The following is a 23,199-nucleotide window of genomic DNA, read 5'->3' on the forward strand; positions in this document are numbered from 1 at the left end:
ATTCAGACTATGACTGCGTAAAGATTAACAATATAGCATCAGACCATCTTCAAACCTAATGGACTTCCATTTATATATACTGTAATACATCAGATTTTATTCATTTGTGAGTATATTAATTGCTAGAATGTTACAGGTTCCTTTTAGAAGATAGAATGATCCCTTGTCCATTCTGCTTTTGATATAAAAGCATTAATGAAGACAAATCAAAGACATTAGAGGTTATTGTGAGAAAAATTGTAGTCATCCAAGCTGTAAGACATGTCTTCTTCATGAAGAAATGAAAGATGTTTCTGGTTTAATGTGAAGTTTTCTCTCTTACAGAGAATGGGAAAAGTTCCTATTATTTTAATTGTTATTATCATTAATGGGCCTTCCAGTGCCTGGAGAAAATGTCATCTGTTTATTGGATGAGTTTAGAATCCCTTGCACTTTTTTTAGACAACCCAAAAATTGCTTTTCCACAGTGGGATGAAACTAGGAATTTCTTGCTAGTCTGTTTTGCTGAAGTATACTTCCTCTTCCAACTAGAAAATAATGAATGAAGAAAATAAGGAAAAATGGTGCATTTACAGAAGATGTGGAAAACCGAGCTTAAATGTTTATTCAAAACCCCAACAAAATTTAGTTATTTATGCAAAGTGGAATAGCTGAGAGTGTAACCTGAGGGCTAGGGGACTCAGAAAGCAGGAGATTTAGACCCACATTCATACTGTGCCTGATGTGCATCTGGAATATGAAGTTGAGTTTACCATGTACCACATACACACCTGAAATCCTGGTCTTTCTTTCATCTCTGTGTGCACTTGCCTAGAAGTTCCACTCTAGAGTTGAAAAGCCTTTTGCAACAGATACTAAGATGAAACCAAAGTGGAAGTTTTTATTTTGAAAGGTGGGTGTGAAAATTCCAGGCTGTTTTAATAATTAGTCCCAATAAAGACAAACATTGCCTTGTTTTATTTTTACAAAAATCTCAGCATTGTCATGCAGAATATGGCTTTATATCACAACTTGAAATTGGCCCAATCTCAAGAAAGCTAAAAATTCAAATTAATAGGCCTCAAATAAAATATGTTCCACCCTAAAATATGGGACTGTATATTACCTTGCTTGTACTTTTTTCCTTTTTGTTGGAAGATGTAAGTTTATTGGTAATATTACAGTGGTCCTAATTGCTGCCTCTCCAGTTAGGGTTTGGCCAATCATAAATTCTGGAAATCCATCTTAAGACTCTATTTAAGCTACTGTGAAAGTGAATGTCCTGACATTCATTTATATACTCTAGAATTCCTACCAAACTGAATGGGATTCAGTATATCTACCCATCTGTTCAAGGGATTTGTTCACACCTGCCTTATACGGCAGTAAAAAGGATTGGCAAGTGGCAGGAAAAGCATAAAGCAGTGAGTTAGGTAATAAAAATTATTGAAGGGACCTTTACTGGAGCAGTTAGACACTTGAAGCACCTCCATGCAGTCATTATGTTCTTTGACATACATTCGAAATATGTATGAAAATTATATATGTAAATTGCATATTTAAAATGAAATGTATATGTTTGAAATATTACAAAAATATGAGGGACCACCTCTACTATGAGGAAAGGTTGGGGTGGTTTAGCCTGAAAGAAGGCTCGGGGAAGACCTTGTTGTGGCCTTCCAACACTTAAAGGGGTTTTATAAGAAAGATGGGGACTGATTTTTTTAGTAGGGCTTGTAGTGCTAAAACAAAGGGTAATGGTTTTGAACTAAAAGAGGGGAGATTCGGACTAGATATGATATGAGGGTGGTGAAGCACTGGAACAGGCTGCCCAGAGAGGTGGTAGAAGCCCCATCCCTGGAAAAATTCAAGGTCAGGTTGGATGGGGCTATGAGCAACCTGCTCTAGTTGAAGATATGCCTGCCCATGGCAGGGGGGTTGGAACTAGATGATCTTTAAAGATCCCTTCCAACCCAAACCGTTCTGTGATTATATAATGGAGTCATAGAATATCTTGAGTTGGAAGGGACCCGTAAGGATCATTGACTATGATTCTGTGAAATAATTAAAGAAGGCTAATTGTAAAGACCACTTTTACTTAGAAAACAAAGGATTGCATGTATTTCTGTGATCCTTCTGGCAATAATGGAAACAAAGAGTTTAGGAAATCATAGGAAAATAATGCTTTATATATTGCCTTATTCAGGTAAAACCAAGAAAATACCATTTCACTCTTCCCATTTTACTCCAGCAACGCAGCTGATTGTGGTGCCTTTTACAAATTCTTCTCTTTAGAGTTTTAAGAAGTAATATCAGAATAAAATGCATCTTTTCAGATGAGAATTAAATGTAAATTATTTTATAAGGCAAGGAATGCCACTGAGAAGAAGTATTAATAACTTCCACATATTAGTGCCCAGTAAAATTGTTTGATTTCTTGTACAAAGTATTTGAAATACGAAATCCCTAAATCCATGTTGAATCCCCAAAGACCTGATTAAAAACTGTTTTTCTATTTGTTTATAAAAAACCTCAACCAATTTACTCTTGCCATAAACACATTCTTTAATCCCATGAAACTGTGATAAGCTTTTTAACTTTTATATTCTAAAGTTTTAGTTTAAGCATGCTTCCCTCACCTAATTATGCAGATTTTGATTGAAAACTGTAAGGAAAAGATTGTCTTAGTTAAACCATTTTGTAGTTATAGGCATATTAGTTTTACTACAGCAAGCTGTAGAAATAAATTAATATTTTGCCTGCTCTGTTTTTAGTTTGCTAAGTAATGTTACCTGCCTGAATTAGGGTATAACATTCAACCTGTATTTTAAATCTTGAAAGTAAAATTTTGAGGCTTTTGGATGGTAACAAATATGATTACAGTAGGAGAGCTTCTGTCAGGAATCACTGGGAACATTGCAAAGAAGAGGCTGTACCAAATAGTTCTGTGACCCCCGACTCTCAGTTCATGTTTCAGATGTGTTCAAAATTAAGACCCATTTTTCAGCATAAAAATGTAGTTTCTATAAATACACATTTTCAATGGAATAATAATAATGATGATGATGATTAACAAGTCACTTCTGCTTTCTGCCACTTTTTTAGAAATAGAAAATTGCCTGTAATTTATTTTTACAGAAAATGCAATTCAGGCCTTCGGCAATGGCACTGATGTGAATGTGTGGCAGCCAATCTTACCAGTGCAGACCACTACAGCCACAACTACAACAGCTTCCAGGCTTAAAAACACAGGTTCAGAGACCACCAACAATGAAATACCCACCCACAACGATTCACCAGCATGTGCAAACCTGCAGGTAAGAGAGTCTTGTACTTGTTGCAGTGCATAAATGAAGGTTTTTCATAGATCTGTATACAGAGTAGTCTCCTCCTGTATAAACGGATGCCTGCTTAAATTGGAATATCTGTTTATTCCCATGTTGTAGTTAAAGCCGGGTATATTGTAAAGTATCAGACACTTATTTTAAATATCAGACACTTATTTTAAATCAGAAACATGCGTATTTCAAAGTGGACTTTATTGCCCCTCTGACTCAGAAACAGGGCATAGTATTTGTTATTACAGGTTTGGATATGAATGTGGCACTCCAAACCTTGCCATGATATGTCAGATTAAATTAATCACCTGAATAATACAAATTCAGAGGCAAATCTTAATATCAGCTAGCATGTCCTGCTGCCCTCTTTCTTATGTTATTGCCTGTAAACTTAAGAGGTTTTTTGGCTGAGTAGGTCTGGATGTTAGAGGTGATGTGTTGCTTCAAACTACATGATGAAGAAGCTGGACAAAGATAGAAGCTACTTTGAATCGGGCATTTTCCTGAACTGGGGTCAAGGTTGTGATGTGATTTTGGCCAATGGCTATAGCGATTTTCTTTGACACTTAAATTAGGCTATCCGTGGTGCATTGTTGATTCTGGATTTAGAAGAGGCTCATCACTTGCTGAAGGCAGTATATACAGCTCTTAAAAAGTTTTAAGAACTTGGGCAGGAGACAACTGCAAAATGAAGGCAGGAAAGAGGTTACAGGAAACATAAACTGAAAATGTCCTTAGGCCAGATTAGAATCTTGAGTTATAAAAATTTCTGGTGGTTTAAATGCAAAATTAGGTCAGAGATAAATCAGCTTGGCCTGTTTATTTTTGTCTTTACAGAAGGAAAATTGCTATGTGACATAAATGAAAGTGTCCAAGTTTTAAGGCCTCATCTGGTATTAAGATACTTTTTTCTTCTGGATTCCCAAACTCTTCCACACTTGTAGCATTCACGTTTCACTTGCTTATAAAAAAATGATTTTGTATTCTTCATTTTAAACTGTATCAAAGTTTCTGTATTCACCAAAATGGACAGTTAGTATCCCTTAGAATTGTATTTTGCTTCTTAATTTTTCCTGCGTCACACTCTCGCCTTCATCCTTTCTAGTTTCTCCATTTATTTTGCGCTGGCAAAGTGCATATGAATTAACATTTTTCAGAGGCATTACAGAGTCACAGAGTATATGGGGTTAATGGTAGACGGTGTTGAGTTTATGTCCTTCTGTTTTAATTCTATTTTTCATTATTAGTTAAGCTTTGTAAGTTATTGATGAGAGAGAGATAGTTGTAGGCATGTATTTCTATATGCAGTAATTATTTGACCAAATAGAGTATGATAAAAAGAAATGTAACCTTTTAAACCTGAAACTTGGAATATCTTGCATTTAAAGCCAGACCTCAATGAGATATTACTAATTCGCTTCACGTTGTATTAAAAATTTGTTTCATGGGAGAGATCACATTTTCTGTCAGTGTTTTTACAGTCCCCTGTAGGATAAGGCCTCCGGATGCTACCAAAGTACACTTGATAAATAATGAACTGAAGAAATGGCAAGTGATCAACAAATCCCATTGGATTCGGTTTGATTTGCAGATGTTCCTCAAGCCTGAATAGTGTTTTGAAACTTCTGTTACTCTGGCATATTGAAGTCACATCCCACATAGGTTTATCAGCACTGGTTTAAAGCTATCTTATGACTACAAGTGTACCCTGATATACTTGATGTAAGAAGAAAAGGTCTTTAGGGAAAACAGCTTCCTTTACATAAGTGATCTCTGCTGTTTTGTAGAAACTATAGATAAGTATGCACTAAAAGGTCACTGAAGTTATGTGAATCAAGCAGTTTTATTCTTGTGAAGTGCAGCATTCTGGTGCTCCCTACTTCCTTGTGTCAGAACTGAAACGCAAAGAGCAAATCTCTTATATTTTAATGCATTTTTCAAAAAAATAGGATACAAATAGAGCCAAAACAAGCCCACACTTTTTAGAAAAGAAACCTGTGTTTGTTGGACAGTATGGTGCCACTTTGCATGTGAGACTGAAACCTCAATGCAAATTTCACAAAAGAACTGGAGGCATTCATATCACACTTGGAGAAGTGCATTCATTCCAAGGCTCTCCTCCCATGAAAAATATGCCTTTGTAGTATTTTCAAAACATAAACTAGTGCGACCAAAAGCAATCTGAAGGCCTTTGTTATATGCTTAGCAGTTGAGCTGAAAGGTTTCAAAGAGGCAGTATAGCCTAAACACTGTGAAAAGTAGAATTAAAAGCATTAGTCTCCACACAAAAAGGCAATGGCAGAGAGGGGGTAAGGAAGTGATCATGGAGGTGCTACAAGGCTGCATATCCTAGTTAGTGCATTTAAAAATACAGCGAAGAAAGAGCAGGATGTGATTGATTAGTATAAATTGCCATAGAAATGAACAAATACCAACCTCCTGGGGTTGTAAAATATAGGGCACTAACCTAATCTGCCAAGAGTGTCACTGCTGAGCAATTTTTGATACATTTTTTTTTTCTGACTTGTTCAGAATGGTTCTGTGAAAAGCAAGAATACACTAATGGTTTTGCTGCTGCGCCATGTTCTCCTGCACATGGGCAAACCTGGGATTCAGAAGGGTTATGAATGCTTAAAGAAAATAGGAGATACTCTTTGTTTACTCAGTTTTTATTTCAAACACCTGTTGAAGGTTTAGACTTCTAAATAAATTTTTTCAGTGATTTTGTTGAGAAATTATTCTTTGTTTCAACTTAGCATTTCTACAAGACTTTACAGTTGTTCTATTATAGTGGTATTTTCTTACTCAAATTCATATAGAAAAATGTTGATTTCTGATATATGCTTTTATGTTTACATATGCATAGATTTGTGTAATATATTCTTTTTTTTCTATTCCTAAATTAAATCACCACTCCATCTTTGCCAGGAAGATGCTCAACTTTGTCAAACACCCTATAAACTCTTTTATAAACCTGGCTTCTAACAAAGACTGCTAAGCACAGAGGGTAAAAAGTGGTTAGTTTTATATAAAATGCTAAATTCAAGTATTTTTTGAGGTGCTTGACATTATGCAAAGGATCCTCAGTACCACATAAAAATAATTTATGAAATATTGTGAACAAAAGGAAGATGAAAGCCAACTGTGTGCTTCTTATACAGGCATATTTTATTAAGTAATTACCATCCTTATCTTCATTCTGACATTTTCTGTTTAACTGACATGTTTGTTTATCCTTCATTCTCAATCGTAACTTGTGTTCAGTACGCTAGTCCAAAAATAGTCATGGTCTTTCAGTCTCACGTTCTATCACCACCGCTTGAACCGTCACATTGGGTTATTTGAAAGGGACAACAGAATGAGTTTGGATGTGTACTCACACCATGTAATCTTCAAGAAAAGTGCTGCTTCTGCATTTGGGAGAGGTGCATGGAACTGAAAGATGCTAATGAAATAAACTTCAAGTGATAGATTAGACTAGATTAGACCTATTCTTACTACATCAGCAGCAGAGATAAATAAAAACCTAAGACTTTCACACTGGGTTTGCTATAATATTTTAGAGGACATTTTGCAGAAGACAAAAATGATAGAAGTCAAGATGGTTAAGGAGGTTTAAGTCTAAATTTATGCATAAAAATCTATCACCTCCCTAGCTAGTTCTATATTTTGTTTCCCACGCTTATTATAAATGTTTTGCTCTAGTTAACCTTAGTTCAGCATTCAGAGGGAATTTAAAGTTTTTGTGCTTTTGAAGAAGTGTAAGTAGTGGACACATGTAATTGAGATACGGGGCCCTTCAGACTGAAGGCAAGTACTTCTCAGTCAAGTCCAGTATGTGAATGTCTTTACAGTCTCAGCAGCAAAATAAAAAAATATGAGATAGGTATTAAAAAGCTCAAACATTTTGTGCGGAAGAAGGAGGAAATGAGACATCTAGGTACTTAAAGATGTCCATTCTATTTGCATGTAAGATTAGTGAGTGTTTAGAACAAATGTGGTTGTATTACAAGCTGCTCTTTTACAAATTCACATAATTCCACAGAAATTTGGGATTTTAAAAAATATTTATTATGGTGAGTCGTAGGACAAAAACAGGAGACAGAGCTCACAGTTCTCTGAGGAGATCAAGACTTAAACATGACTCAGAGACTGAAAATGGCTGTGCTTTTCACTTGTGGATCTACCTGTTGCAGATCTTCAGCACTGTGTAAGGATCTGCTAATCTGGTGTTTGAAGTACTGTCTATAATTATTTAATGTAGTTTCCCATGTGCTAAATACTATTATTATAAAGCATTGTGTAGGTGTTTGGAGAGGGTTAAAAGCCTCAGTGTAGTGCTCTGAGGATCAAGACACAGCAGGTGTGGAGCTTCATGGACCGGTAATTGGGTGGTGGGTGAGCATAAGCAGGAAACAGGCAGCACGTAGGTGTGTTGTCGATGAGGGGATAGTACAACTGCTGAGGAGGTACACCGGAATAGAGACAAAGGGAACTTGATTTATCCCCTGAGCACCACTATTAACTTGCCCATATGCCTGGCACAGTCTTTCCCCCATCCCTTCACCCAGCCTGTGATCTTTCTGTTTCTTTTTCATTTTGTGAAAAACAAGCACTGTCCTTTCAAATGCCCTGCCTGCTGTGTCCCTCAGGAGAAGTTGTTCTTGGACCTCTTCCTCCAAGCATTGCAACTACGCAGAAAGTTACAGTCTGGGGCAAAAGATGGACAAGAATATAAAACTCCCAATGCTGTGCCAGAACAACAACAACAACAAAAAAAAAAAAAGAAAAGAAAAAAAGAATATTGACTGTTTTCTATGAAAAAGTTTGAATTTACCTCATGTATTTCCAGGATTAGCTGACATAACGGGGTCACACTGCTGGTACAAGTGATTTAGAGAACACCTATTGGCAGCTTTTCTTCTGAAAAAGCAACATCTTTAGTTTGCTTCAGTAGCAATTCTGTTGTACCTAAAGAAGTCTTGTGTGCTTTGCATGTTCAAATTAAAATCTGACAGCCAGGGATAATTTAGTTTCATCTTTAATGTAATTTGGGGAATACTGAACAAAATTCACCAAAAATGGAGACTGCTTTGTCCATTGGTTTCATTGACATCGATGTCAGTGAAGTTAATCTTTGTTTGCTTCAGCACCGTGCTGGAGTGGTTCCTCAAAAAATGTGGAAGTATGAAATTCCCTGAGACTGCATTTGTTTACTGCATGGCTCTTGCAGCTTTCAGACAGAACCAGAGAAGGTCAGCTTACCATGAGTGAGGGGCAGGTTTGGGTTTTCAGTCTGCATGGCAATCTTGGTGTTCATAGGCAGGAAAGCAATCGGCAATCTGCCTGCATTACTATGCAAACAGTGGACCTCAGTGGCAAAAAGCTGCTTTGCAGTGAACATATACGTACATATGTGCTAATGGTGTGATCATGTAGACTGCTTCCACTCCGAGCAAGGCTGCGCTTAAGTTCTTCACCATTGTTGCCAAAAAATTTCAGGACCACACAAGACAGATCATTTTCAAGCTTGCTGAAATCCTGCTGAAGTTAAAGATCTGATTAATATAGCTGATTAATTTCTAAGTACAGAGAGTCTTTTGCCTCTCTTTTGAACATCAGAGGAACAGTTTGAGGATGTAGCCAAGTATCATACCCTATAGGCTGATGTATCGTATTAGTGTCAGCGTTGCTATGAGACATCAGCCTTCAGTAGTCAGTAGAAAATTATTCTCATTTACCAGCCTCGGTTGAACTTCTTTCTTGAACATGGGGCCCCCTTGCAAGTTCAGTCACAATTTGTGGAGTAAAATCAGGCTAAAGCTCTCCAACAGTGTAAGTGAGCGCATCTCTATTATCATCAGAGCTACACAGATGTACACTGGTTAATGTTCGGTCTCCTTGGTATGTACAGTTCTCTGTAAGACTGGACCTTATATTTAATGATCAGTATTCTGAGGAAACATTTTTCATGTTAGAAGTTGGGTGTAATAAACTTCTGTAACTGAAATGGTTTATTTTGCATATTAGAATTACAGTTTAAATTATGTTTTTTTTCGATTAGCATGCTTTTCATTATACCAAAATATTGAGCACATATACTGCTGGAGAGCATAATACTTTAGAATTATTTCATCAATGATGAAATACTTTATAGTTCATTAAAAAAAAAAAAGGTTTAATAGTCTGAGCATCTTTAGTGTATTAGAATAATGCAGCACTTTATAGCTGTCTGTAAAACTCCAGACTACAGTTTTAGGAATCATGCAATTTTGTTTTATAGTTTAATAATTGCTCAATTGAAAATGAGTATGAGGTTACTAAAAACCAATTTAATGACTTACAAAAATATGACTTTATTAAAATGTACTACACACCTTTACAGAAAATTGAAATTTCTATGGACAGATTATAGTTCTTATCCTCAGAATGTATTTTGCAAATTATTGCTACTAAAAGCAGATGTAGCATTTGCAGTGTTTCCCTAAGCCACAGTTGTTTCTACGTTTCGCATCAGTATCCTCTTACAGGAATACCCACAAAAATACAAAGTGCTAGAATAAACCAGAATCAGAAAATCGGATCACATCAGATAAGCCAAATCAAACTATTCATAGCCCATGTTATTACTTTATGTGGTTCTTCATCATATTAAAGGTATCCCTAATGTCAACCAACTTTAGTTCTCCATCAAATATCTAGTCCATCATGTATTTCCCTTTTAAAACAGATGGCTCACTATAGACTGCAAAAAACAGCCATAAAATGGAGTACAGTATTATAATTTAATTTTAAGGCATAGCTACTACTAATAAAAATTCTAGGTCATTCATTGCGGTGGTAGTTGTTTAATCATATTGTCTTTGGAAGTATGGTTCATAATATATTGTGCGTTTACGGGATTTGACAAAGTGCTTTGTTTAAGACATACTGTTTGCTGTTAGCAGATACTAGGTTTTAGCCATGACTCTGCTTCCTTTTACACTTGTTCAAGTGAAAGTAGCTCTGGTTATGCCAGCAGACTGACCCTGTTGCAAAGCATGTGCAGGCAAAAGTGATCATGTCACGGGGTTTCTAATGGAGAGGAGAACAAGAATAGAATCCTTGAAGTCATTAGTACTTTTTTATTTTAACTGGCATAGCTTGCAGGAGTCCTACTTAAAGACCCATTGTACTAGCTATTCCCCAGGCTCATAATGAAAAGGTACTCCTAACCTTAAAACCCCAATGAATTACAGTTAACTTCAGTGAGGCTAGGATATCATCACATAGCCTTTATTTATTCTGAAAACCACATAGTGTGAGTGCTCTAGAAACCACAAATATTTTACTGTTATAAACTATGTTAATGCACTATGTTATCCTCAAAAAGTATATATGCAGACATACATTAAGAAAACCAAAGTAAAAGACTGGTACTATAGTAGGTAATTGGTACAGTTGTCAATACAGAGTTGTTTCTTTCTAAAGAATGAGAATAGCTTGGCAGTTGCTAGAATAGATCAAAGTTCAACAAATAAAATCTTTAGCAATTCTGCCATTTTTGCAAAGAATTATTATTTACTAGGAAAGCGAAAGGATTTCACAAGACTTTTATAATTCAAATGTATTTTTAAACACTGTTATTGAAACAGATATTGATGTTTCTGATTTGTAGTGTGATGTTTTAAGACAAATGACAGTGTGAAATAATGTTGGATGACAAAGCATTTTAATCATAGATGCCTACAGTTTCACCAACTACCTGCCTTCTCCATCTTGTGGGGGGATGGTGCAGAGAGGGTGAGAAGTCAAGGGAGCAGTGTGGCAATTTGTTGCACAGCCTCCTCGTTTGTGTGGAGAAGGCTTACTCCCAGAGAGGGATACTGATGTGTCGTGCACAGTCCTGCTGCACGGTCATGAGGTTTGCTTCGTCTCTTGTCCCGCTCCCTGAAATCCCTAGAGGTTGAAGAGATGGTTCCAGATCCTCGAGTAAGGTTGTAGGGCTGCCTGCCCGAGTGTCTTTCCCCAAAATGTTTGTTCCCTGGTATTTTCATGAGCCCTTGGGTATACTAGTGGGTGGAGGAGAGCTCACGGATGACTGCTGCATTCACATTGCACCATAATTCTCTCATTTGCTGCCACTCTTGTTGGATCTTGCAGTCTGCTTGTTGCAGACACTTCTGGATGCTTTTGCACTTGTTAATGATCAACAGGTTGTTTGCATACATTAACTATCTATTTCCTAGAGCACACCAAACCTATGCTGTTTTTTGGGACAAGCAGTTGATTGTATTTTGTCTACTGCTACAGCAAAGTGTCAGTTAAAGTTCACTGTCTTCTGCTTACAAGTCTGTTTCATTTATTTTTAGTCCAAAACAATGTTAAATAAGATAAGAACAGGGTAGTATGCAGAAGCCACTGCCCTGTTGTGGTAGGTCCTGAGCAGTTATCAGACAAATAGAGGTCTCCACAAGCCTCAGGAGCCTTGTGCACATGTTTAGTTGTTTATTTCTTAGTAGTTTCAAGTGTTCAGATTGCTTTCTTGCTGGTTTTAGCTAAATCATTATGAAGAATATAGTAGAGTTAAGGCATTTGAGGAAGGTGTATGAATTTGAGTCCTCCAGTGCTCAGATAAATAGAGAGGATAACCTGATGTTACCCACTGGATGAAAATGGGCTTGCAGGCATTTACCATATTCTCTGCTTTTATGCATCTTGCAGAACGTGCCAGTTGTGGAAGTGGATGTGGCAGCTTTGCTCATCCTCTTACAATCAAGTCTCATGGCAACATTACTTTCCCTGGTGCCGAAATGGAACCTTTCCTCTGGAAGGCTAAACATCTCTGCAGTACCAGCAAAGAAAATCACAGTGCTTTCAGAGAGATAGATGCCCTTAAACTCATACACGGATAGCAGCTCTAAACACAAAGATCCTTTTTAAACACCTTCCTGTACTCTTGGAAACCCTCCCTATTGGAAATAGTAGAAATTCAAGAAACAGACTATTTTATCATGGAGGAAAGTTCCCCTTCAGGAAACAATAACCAAGACTAGTTCTGCCCATTTATGTGATGTGAATTGTTAGACTGTTAGTCTCGGTTTGCTGGCATATCTACATCAGCTCTGAAACCTCACTTCCAGTTAACCATTAGTCTTTGTTAGATCCCTCTCCTATCTGTCCTTTCCTCTTTTTTTTTTTTTTTTTCTTTTCTTTTTTTTTTTTGTCCTTTCTTCTTGCAGATCTGTTCTGTAACCTTTGGGCAGTCAGCTGCCTTATAGACTTATTCTGGTATGAAATTTATCAGTGTACAGGAACACGTTCCCTCTAATGACTTGATGGCTAAATGCAGATTCAGGGGGAAAAACAGACTGCACAAAACTGAGCAGGAGGGGTGCTGAGCCCATACGGCATAGGAGGAGTCACCATGCCATTGCTGGCTCGGGTGCCTTGGAAGCTACAGTGGGGAAGGGGGAAGGGGCTGGGGTTTGTGGCTATACTGGGGTGCAATTAAGAGACTGGAGTAAGTCTGTATTTTCATTTCGGCAAAAAGTCTGAGGCAACCCTGTTTCCTTACCCTTGAGTAAAGGGGATACATTGCTTTCCTCTGCCACAGCAAACCCATGTACGTGAAGTATGTTTGTGCATATAAAGTCATTTGAGTCTAAAGAGGCAATCACACGACCTAATCAAATTCTGCTTTTGTTTATACACTTGTAAAAATGGAATAACTCCACAGTTGTGTAGATTACAATTATCCTTAAGTGTACATTGAAATTATCAATTACTCCTTACATAAATATACATAATTCTTTGATATTTCTATGTAACCCATAAACTAATGTTCCTAAAACATGAAGTACCTGGGCTTGCAGTTACCATGTGGCAGATATGATCAAAAGCATTTCAGTAATAATAAAAAAGATTTTTTTTTTAGGAATAGTTTCTTCCTTGTAACCAGCAGCAAATGAAATATAGAAAAGTCCAATGGAAATTAGAATACAGTAATAAGTAATCATTATAAATCATACATTGGTGACAAGGCAGTATAGCTGCAAGAATAGTATACTGTTGAAGAACTAAAATTTGGAACCTTTTCCATAGCATGCCTAAATTTTTCAAGTAGTCAAACCACATTTATAGGACAGAAAATGAAATGCAGTCTTTTAACCAAATTGACTAACATATACTCTTAATAAAAAACATTAATAATAACAAAACATATGAACTTAGATATGGGTTTTTTCTGCTTTTAACCTGTCTGCTTATTTTACTTATAGTCTTCACTGTACATTAGTAATCAAATACTGGAAATAAATCACACCCTTTATCTCCTACTTACTTTTTATCCCTATGACTCCTAATCAGCTCTCTTACTTGAATAATAGATCTCTACGTTACCCTCAAACCATCTACTCTGCAGCATTTTTCAACTTGCTATTGAGTTCCAGAACATGAGACAATGTCACCTATTTCAGTTCCTTGCCTTCAAAATCAATAGGAGTACGAAATGTTTATTTTAGTTTGTACTTTGGAGGAGAGCCTGACTGTTTCACACCAAATTGTAGTTCTAATCAGTGGGCTTGACCTAATAATCCCACCTCAGGTTAAGCCCTCCTGCATGCTTAGCTCTTTCTGTGAGCCACAAGTAAACAGACTGACTGTTGTGCATAATGCAGGATGTTTTTTCACAGGTTCACTCAACATGTGTCCTAAAGAATTATAGGATTATCCTCCCTCATGTCTTTCGTAAAACAGAATTAGGTATTCAGGGCAGTAATTTACTAAATACTGCATTACATGGTACGACTTCATTTTTCCAGATTGACATTTTCAGAAGCCTCAAGTTGCCTCTAATTCAAGGCTAGGTATGCATTACCACATGCACATAAACATTTGGATGTACTGAATTCATGTTCAGATTTGAAATGTGTGCATTCAAATTTGTTATGTACATGGCAGGTAAGACGTGTACCACGTAGGATCTAAATAGCTACCTGCAGTCATAAGTACTTAATTTGTGCAGAGTTGGATAAGTGGGCATATAAATTAAGTATGCACGCATGAAAGCAAAGCAGTTACAAGTATCTCTGAAAACCTGTTCCTAAATTTGTGTCTGCACAAATGTAAAAAAGTGGTTTGATCAGAACTTTTCTGATCAACAGCGTTTAGTATATTTTTTACAGGGGCTTGCCCTCCTCTAGAAAACGTAGTGCATTAACAGTTGCATGTGTCCAAGTTAAATTCTTTAAGACCATTATATAATGAATTCTATGTCGGTATGATATTGTGCACACTTCAGTCATATACGCACTGTAATTATCTGGTTCTGAAGGCAAATTTAGGTAACTGTTCCTGAAGGGAACTCACTGCCTGTATACGATTTCAGAAGTCAAATACAAATTCAGAAGCAAAAATTGTCCTTTTTTCATACTGATTTTGAACTTAATTAGTTTGACAAGTTCTTGTGACAATTTGCAGAATCATGCTCTCATCAAGAGCTGCCCTAACCCCTATTACTTTTGATTAAGATTTGCTGATTATTTCTAAGGATTCAGTCATGGTTATTTGTAGATGAGAAATTCAAACTGTTATAGTCACAACAGAAAAGGTTTAGATAAAAAACACACCAGGTCTACACCCAGAGAACATCTTAATGAGGATACTTATGAATCATTAATTAAGCAGATGCTTTTCACCTTCAGGCTGATGGCTCAGATACAATGTTGTATTCAGCAGCAGTACAACTCTTTGGTAAGCACGTTTAGCGAGGGAGCTCTGCTCTTTGGGAGCTGAACTGGTTGTCCTGGCTCCACATCACAGGGACAGCCCCTAAAATACAAGTCATGCTGGCTCATGTCAGTGTATCAGGGGACTGGACTGGTGTTTCATGAACATGTAAAGAGACTGACTGGCAAAGCTGCAGCTCCGAATAATCTCAAAGCTAGTGAGACGCATCTGCTCATGTATGCTCTGCAAGTGCTCATTCATCATCTGCTGCCCTTTGTTATGTATAAAGCCTGTTGTGGTGCATTTTACGTTCATCCATGCACAGCATATCAGAAATGTGATGTCCTATGCTGTTCAAGTGGTCACTGAGCGTGAGCAGCATAGTGATACCCCAGATCCCTTTTAAGGATGCTGTTCTTAAATACTAGAGAGTCTAATCCCATTTTGGCCACTGAACGTGGTGTCTCTTAAACCCATTAAAGCCACTCCTCACTGGGACCGTTCAATACACTGGTGCAGTGTCAGTGCTGGTGTGCATATGCAGCCTGTATATACGATATGGGTATGCTAATATACAGTAGACACAGTCTGCATTATGCTCATCCCTCATCTCTAGTAATGCTGTCTTAGTTCGGACTTTCCACCCACTGCTCTGGAGACAGGGGTAACACAAGAAGCCAGATGGTTGTTGTAGTCGACGCGCACCCAGATGTGTTTCTTTAGAATGCTTCCTCTCTGGAAACTTGATGACAACATATTGACACTGAAAGCTGCTAGTAAGACAAAACTGATGCTTGTGAGTATTAGATGCATCTGAGTAGGTAGATCACAAAAAACACCTCTCACTTGGTCTGTTTTCTACTTGCCTCAGCTCAGTCCAGAACTATTAATAAAACCATTTATGCACTCAGGGAAATATTTGCTGCCAACCATCATCAATCAAGATTCTCTTCAGATAGCACTCTCAAGATGTTTTTCTAGGTGAAACCTCCTAATCTCTCTCCTGAGTCCCACTAAAAGATGTTAAAATTTGGTAGCGTAGGGCACCTTCAAGACTTTTCTTGTAGGGTTTGCAATGGAATTAGAAAAATCTGAGGATATAGGAGGACGGTCCCTTTTTAACAGGGCAGCTCATCTTACAGAAAGGGAAATGAATGGCATGGGGAAACATCCCGAGTGCTTTGCAACGTTATAAACCTATATCCCATTAATTCCTCAGTCTCTTTGATGAACTGCACTGCCTGAGGTGCAAATTAGTGCCACTTTTGTGCATTGAACCTGTCCTCTTAAGAGAAGAAGTGCTCCAGAACCGCCTCCTCATTTCAAAAATACTACAGAATAGTTGTCAGTATTGACCTGAGCTAGATTAAACTAGCTACCTTGGAATATAAGGCTGTAGAGCCCATTAATAATCCCCTGAACTATCCAGTCTGCCACAACATACTCCTTCAAAAAGTAGGCAAACTAGTCACAGTAAATCTTCAAAAGCTCCTTCCAGTTTAGTAGGGAAACCTTACAAAATATACCCAAAGTGATCCTGTTGAGCTCCGTTGCTTGCATTATTAGCATTCGTCTATTTGTATTTTCTGGCTTATTAAATGTGAAGATAAATGTAAGCCTTCTGTCCTTCTGTGAATGATTTGTGTGATGAAACAAAGCAGGATCACATCCTGTGAATACAATTATTTTGCATAATCTGATAATTATTTGCATAATCTGGTTATTATAGCCTCAGATTTGTTTTAATAGAGTTATAATTATTAAACATCTAACAATCACAATACTTTTTGTGTCTAAGAAATTGTTTCAGTGATGGAAGCAATTTCTCAGTACTTCTTGCTGTGCTTAAATTTGAGGCCATATATACAGATGATATTTGGAAGTGACTTTTCATTTTCAGTTGCTGCGGCCTGGCCAGTGGAAGAATTCCTGTTGGTGTGGTGGGCTCAGGGCAGTAAAGAATAAGGCATCTTTCTAATAAGATCATGATTCTGCAGATGCCTCTCACACTAGAGTTGCTGTGCTTATTTGAATAGCTTTATTAACTACTATGTAACTGTTCCATGTGAGAGCATCGTTCATGTGTAAATAATGGATATGAGGAAGGCCACTATAATATCATCCATTAAAATACAGTCCACTCTAGTATAGCCCATTAAAGAGAATTAGTGTTAGGAGTTCACTCTTAGTATTTTTGAGAAGTGATGATTTTTCTCTCCTTCACTTACTTCGGCAGGGAAAGAATGAATGTGGGATGCTGCATCAAAGACTCTCGCAAGTATCGAGTTTTAAGATCCATACTGCAAGGGCCTTTTAATAACATTTAGGAAGCTAACAGGACAAACCAAGGTCTAGATTAGCTAGTGGAGATCTGTGGACAAGACCAACTGGATGTTTATTTTTTTTCAGTCATGACTTACATCCGTTTGAAACATATGCTTGTCATAGAAAATAAAATGCTGACAGTCAAGGTGGTATGTTATGAATTCATTTTTAGAAATGAAAATGCTATCAGAATTTATTAATCAGGAGTACCAACAGTGAATTTGAATACCTTTCTACAAAAGTATAAAGGCATATATTCTAATGAAAATGAGAAGAGATTATTATAGACACAGCTAACAGCTATGCTAAAGTTGAAGTTGTCTTATATTTCACATTAAAAAAATCCTGTATTCAGTGACTTTGAACTTAGCCAAAACATTAACTATTTGGGTGAAATTTTTCGTGTTATGTATGTGGCTCTGGCTGAATTCTTGGGGAGTAATCACCTGTCAAAACCACAATATACCATAACCTGGTTTGGTCATATACTCACCTTTCTAAATTTGATTGCATTATTTTTTTAAAAAAAAATCTCCAATATTTTTATTCTGAATGGTATTTTCGGTGCTAGAAAGGAAAGGAACATGGATACTGATGCAAGTACTGTAACAAGTTCACGAAAATTTCAGGCCTACCAATTCCGAGGATACATCTGTGCACCTGCAGAATTCAGCTACAGGATTAGAGGAACAGGGAGAAAATGCTTTAAATTTTTATTTCAGTGATACTTCTGGAGAGCAGATTGTACCAAAAATGCAAAATTCACGAATTAATCCAAATCACATCTGTTCAGGATTGAAATACTTTAAAAGAAAAGCACCAGTGTCTAAATCATGCCATGATTTAATGGGACTCGGGTGCAGGCAAAGCCACATAACTGCGGATGTAAGGAAACTAATACATTGGGCTTGAAATATATAAACAAGACTGAGGAGCGGAGGGCTCAGCTGTATAATGGATGCTCAACTCAGTGGCTAGTTTCTTCTACCTTCTGTGTAAGGTTACTTTAGTATCTGGAGCCTTTGCTTTTGCCTCCCTGTAACTGCAGTGAAGCTGCCTGTTACCTGTTTTTTAAACCCCTGTTAGGTTTTCTGTGTTTTCTCTCTGTGCATAAACGTGCCAGTACTCCCAACACACACTCACATACACATACGGTTAATAAAAATCTTGAACATTTTTAGTCACTTAACCAAAAGCAGGTGTTCACGGTCATTCTCTTCCCTTCCCTTTTAAAATTCATGAGTGAACACAGTGCTCAAGAAACCAGCAATAATATCAGTTGCTTAAGGTTGGCATAGCACGAACGGAAGCTTCCTGTAATGCTCAGCGCTCCAGGCCCCGTGCAGACTGGTGTTCAAGCAAGCTTGCCTGATCTTTCCTTCCAGCTGCAGAACCAGAGGACACCACCCCTGGTCCTGCTGCCCAAGTTCGGAGGCAACGTGTGACCTTGTTTTCTTAATCTCTTCCACCTACTGACAGCTCGGAGCTGGATGACTCATGGGGCCGACCGATGTGGTGAGCATTCCTGCTGAGCTCTTTCCCTCCTACAACTCTGCTTGCAGCTCGGGAAGCTCCCAAGTTCTTAGCACAGAGTCCCAGCCCCACACCATCCTGTCATCTGCTCGGCACGAAGGAGAACTTGCCTGCGAGTAAGAGGCGTAGCGCACGCCTGCCCGGCACGGAGCAGCCCATCGCAGCCGCCCTCCAGCCAAGGCCCACCTGGAGCTGCGAGATGGGCTGTAGAGGCGCTGTAGCTGCATTAGGGTGGTGCCTCTTTTCAAGGCTCATTAGTGCGATGCAGGCCTGTGCTGTTCTGGCTGAGCTGCTTTTAGTCCCCTAGTAGCCATGGCTGACAGCTGCTCGGGAGTGTTTACACCACACTCCAGTGCACCACGTAGCCCGGTCTAATAGGGGAGGTAGGTACTTCTCCTGCTGCCAAACAGAACAACTTTGTTTGCATATTCTGACACGCAAGGGCACACACTGTAGCCTGGGGAAGCATTGCGGGATCTGTAGTTGTTCAATGACTTACCTTTGTTCAAAATTAAAAGCTGAGTATGTTTTTTAGCTGGGATCGTAATGGCTTTGTGTTCATGCTGCTTTTCTTTAGATGCTGTTCAGTGCGCAACAGCCAGATGCTACCTGTAACTGCTATGTATGGCACTGGGTTGATAGCTGTGGTGAATCACTAGGGAAATGGGTTTTAATAATGAAATCCCAAACAACTCGGCTTTGGATTACATGGCTGTTCAGTTTTATAACTAGAGGGAAAAAAAAAAGAAAACCTAGGCAGCCTAAGCCATTGAGATGTTAACCTAACAAAACTTACTCCATCTATGCTTTTTAGTATTCTGTTTTCTCCTCTGCCCTTCTTAATGCAAAAACATTTGCTTGAGGCAAATCCATAAAAAGACCATATTAGGAGAATTGCATAATATCTCCTAAAAATAGGAAGCAAGAATCTGGGACTACAGAAATTCATTTTACTCAGATAAATGAATAACTGAACACGAAAACAAAATTGTTAGCGAGTCACTGTACTGCCGTGAAAGGTAAGTCAGTCAGTTCACTTGTCTTGGCTGGGTGTCATATTTTGTGCTATGCTCGCTGGGAGACTAATTGCTTGAAATAAATATTTGAAGATATCTGTGTCTGGTCCTTGTAAGCTGTTTGATCCGTTTGGTGTTTCTGATAGGATCTGTTTTTTATAAAACCTTTAAGATAGCTGTTAGGCAGTTTTTGTGCCATATTGTCCCAGCCATAGAAGTGCAGCGAGAGATTTGGCTTAATTAGGTCTCATCTTCACTAAAATAAGGATCTAGGAATGGTCCAACAGTAATTCGTATGGTACAGGTCAACTTCCCTTCTTCCACAATTTTTTCTGCTTGTTTTGGGAGGATTGCTCCCAACACTCCCACCTTACCCCCCGATCAAATTTTCTCATAATTTTAAGATTGAAGAAGTTGGAGGGAGAAAGTTTTCCTCTATCTGTGTTGGACTTTATCAGCTAATAGACCTGTTTCTCAGATTTCTAAAGTCATGTCTGCTGCTAAGTATGTTTCTAGCCACAGCTATCAAGAGACCCAAGTGTCTGCCCTGGACAGCTGTTAGACCAGAGCTAATTTGACCCATCATTACCCAGTGGTCTGGGGAAGAGACACTGTTCCCAGCCCACCTGGCCCTGTCTGGAAGAGACTGGGCAGTGCTCCCTCGTTGGTGACCAAAGAGCTGGAAAGCTGGCTTTAGCAGAACAGGGATCTATGTGTGTCCCATCCCATCTTCCAAGAGGATTCCTGGAGTGAAGGCTTCTTTTCAACCCCCTTTCCTCCTGAAGGAATATTTGGAAACATTCTCAGGAGACCCACTATGCTTTTTTCCCTTTCCTGACCAAAACAAACCTCCCTGCTCTGAGGTTTCCCTCTATCCCTTGTTTCTGATGCTTAAGTACTCAAAACCAGCAAGAATCTACTAATGTTGAGGGATAAGGGGACTTTTTAAATGCAATGTGTGTTCCCTTAAGAAAGCTGGAGCTTTGTGAAGGCAGGTCTCTCACTGCATGGTGTTGGCTGCCGAGCAGCTGTCTGCTGGTTTTGGATGGGGCCTGACTCATGATTTCTGAATGCTTGAACTGGCAACCAGAGGATGGCTGGGCTCGAAGGCAGTTGGGGCATCCTGCAGTGCTCAGGACCACCTGGGGCAAAGCTGCCGGAGAAAGCCAGACAAGAACCTTGTAGGAGAACAGGGACAAACGGTGTGATTTTAGGACAGGTAGAAAGCTATGGAGGACAGGAGCTTAGTGCTGGGAGGTGATGGGATCTGCAGGGACTGGCTGGTAAACTGTTCGTTGTGCTGTATTGCAGCCTGTAAAACTCTGTGTGTGCTCTCCCAGTGCATATTTGGGCACAAGGGGATAATTGGTTTCCTTTATTTAATGTCTCCCAGCTGAAAAAAGCTTTCGATTTGATTCTTACTGTGCTGGGTGTTACCTACATAACTTTGGAGACTAGTGCCAGTGGTGTCTTGGTAATGCATGTTTTTAAAAGGTACTTTCTTCACTATATGAAGTGGTATGACAGCACGGTAGTGGTTTTATGCAGAATCATGACCAGTGTTTTCATGCCCCAAGCTTGCATCTTGAGGGCTGATTCAGCAGGAAAAAAAAAGAAGCAGAAAAAAACTCTGACTTCTTTTTTATAGGATTGTACAAAGCTGATTGTTTTTATAGCTTAAATAGCTTTGCTCCCTGGCTGTATGGCATGGATTTCAAAATTACTCTGTGCTGAATTGGATCCTTATTTTGGTGACCTGTGTCTCTGACCCTCACTTCGCTTATCTTCCCTGTTGAAAGTGGTTTATACTCCAGCATGGCATAGTAGTACTGTGCTAATAAGAAAGTACTATTGACAATTGTGATAGATGCAGCTACGGCTTGATGAGTGCAGAAGAGTTAAACTGATTGCATTTTTACAGTCCGTATTTCTCTTCTTATTGTTTGTGTCCTGCTGTTAGAAAAGCAGGTTTGGTGCATAGTAAATCTCTCTAATCAACACGAGAATAGAACAAAAAAAGAACAAGCACCCTCATTTGTTATACCTTCTTCAGAAGCGTGGTCATTTGAAGGATGTATTCTGGGAGATTTGTCCCTCTTCTTCAGAAAGGCTTGTTAATATGGGCATAACTAACCAGGCATCTCAGGAGAGGACAAAGGCACACTCGTTAAAATTAGCAGAAAAAACAGGCCACATAACAGCTATCTATCGTAATGATACTTCTGTTGTCTCTCACTGTAATGTCTAAGCAATATGTTCTGTAAAGCACATAAAGCCCAAAGTGTGTAGCTAACAGCAAGGGACTGGTTTCTGAGTTCGGATGCTCACTCTGTGACTGTTTGCATTCAGGTCCAATGCATTTATTTCCCTTCTCATTTCCCCCCACCTCCAAATTAAAGCTCACCTCTGTTTGGAGCCATCCCCAGTCAGACCTTTTCCTTGCTGTGAGTAACATAGATATGCATGCTGTGGTGGATATATAAAAATACTGCTGGATGACACACCATAAATAATGTGGGTACTGACTTCTGGTGAGATACCACTGCAGTGTTTAATGCATTTATTAACTATGTAGTGCTGTGATTTGTAGAAGCTGGATGCATAATTGCAAGATAGCATTTCTGGGAATAAATCCAAGGCTAAGGTGTCTGCACAGGATGGAAGCACAGGGATTCAGAGGATGAGAAGCAGACAGTTACTAGGTTTGGGAGGATCTTACAGTGATTATTAGGTGCAGGACAAGAGAGGACTAGGTTAAGGTGTGTCTGAGCAAGGACATATGCTTGAACTCATCTAGGAGCCATTGGGATTTCATGGAAAAAACATAGAGGTCCTGTGTCTGGAGGAGAAATATCTCTATAAGCAATATTCCTTTCTCTATTCAGAAAACCACTAGCTCCTCTGCCAGTCCTGATTCTCCTTTCTTTCTAGGAAAGAATTAAGTAAAATTTTGCTTCTGATCATGAGAGATTTTTCTTTTCTGGGCATGCTGTCACTTTCTTTCAGCCCTTGACTAAGTCCAACACTTTAGTTTGAATATTAAAAGCTAAAGGTTGTGAAGACCAAAACAAGGCTTGTGTGACTAACGGACAGGATGCTGAAGCTCATTAGGAGGTGCATGAATATGATTATCTCTAAATATCATCTGTTGCTTGTGCTACCACAGTGATAAGATTCTCTGTAAAAGCAGATGTTCATTTTTACAGAATGTAAAAGCTTACGTGAGTGCAAGGTTGTTGGCAGTATGGGGGCAGCTTCATCAGAGTAGCCCACATTACTGAATTATAGTTTCCCTGCAA

At 38.6% G+C, this 23,199-nt stretch overlaps 1 protein-coding gene across 2 annotated transcripts in view; it reads left to right on the plus strand.

The window, feature by feature from the left end:
* The window catches only part of GFRA1 (GDNF family receptor alpha 1), a 140,675-nt gene that overhangs the window by 111,698 nt on the left and 5,778 nt on the right, over window positions 1–23,199 (plus strand). For both annotated transcript variants that reach the window (XM_086466742.1, XM_009951795.2), the window contains exon 7: window positions 3,118–3,296. In XM_086466742.1, coding sequence (XP_086322868.1) covers window positions 3,118–3,296 — 179 coding nt within the window. The remainder of the gene's footprint in view (window positions 1–3,117; window positions 3,297–23,199) is intronic.

The sequence above is a fragment of the Leptosomus discolor genome, chromosome 6, assembly GCF_034619465.1.
Source record: "Leptosomus discolor isolate bLepDis1 chromosome 6, bLepDis1.hap2, whole genome shotgun sequence".
NCBI classification, from domain to species: Eukaryota; Metazoa; Chordata; class Aves; order Leptosomiformes; family Leptosomidae; genus Leptosomus; species Leptosomus discolor.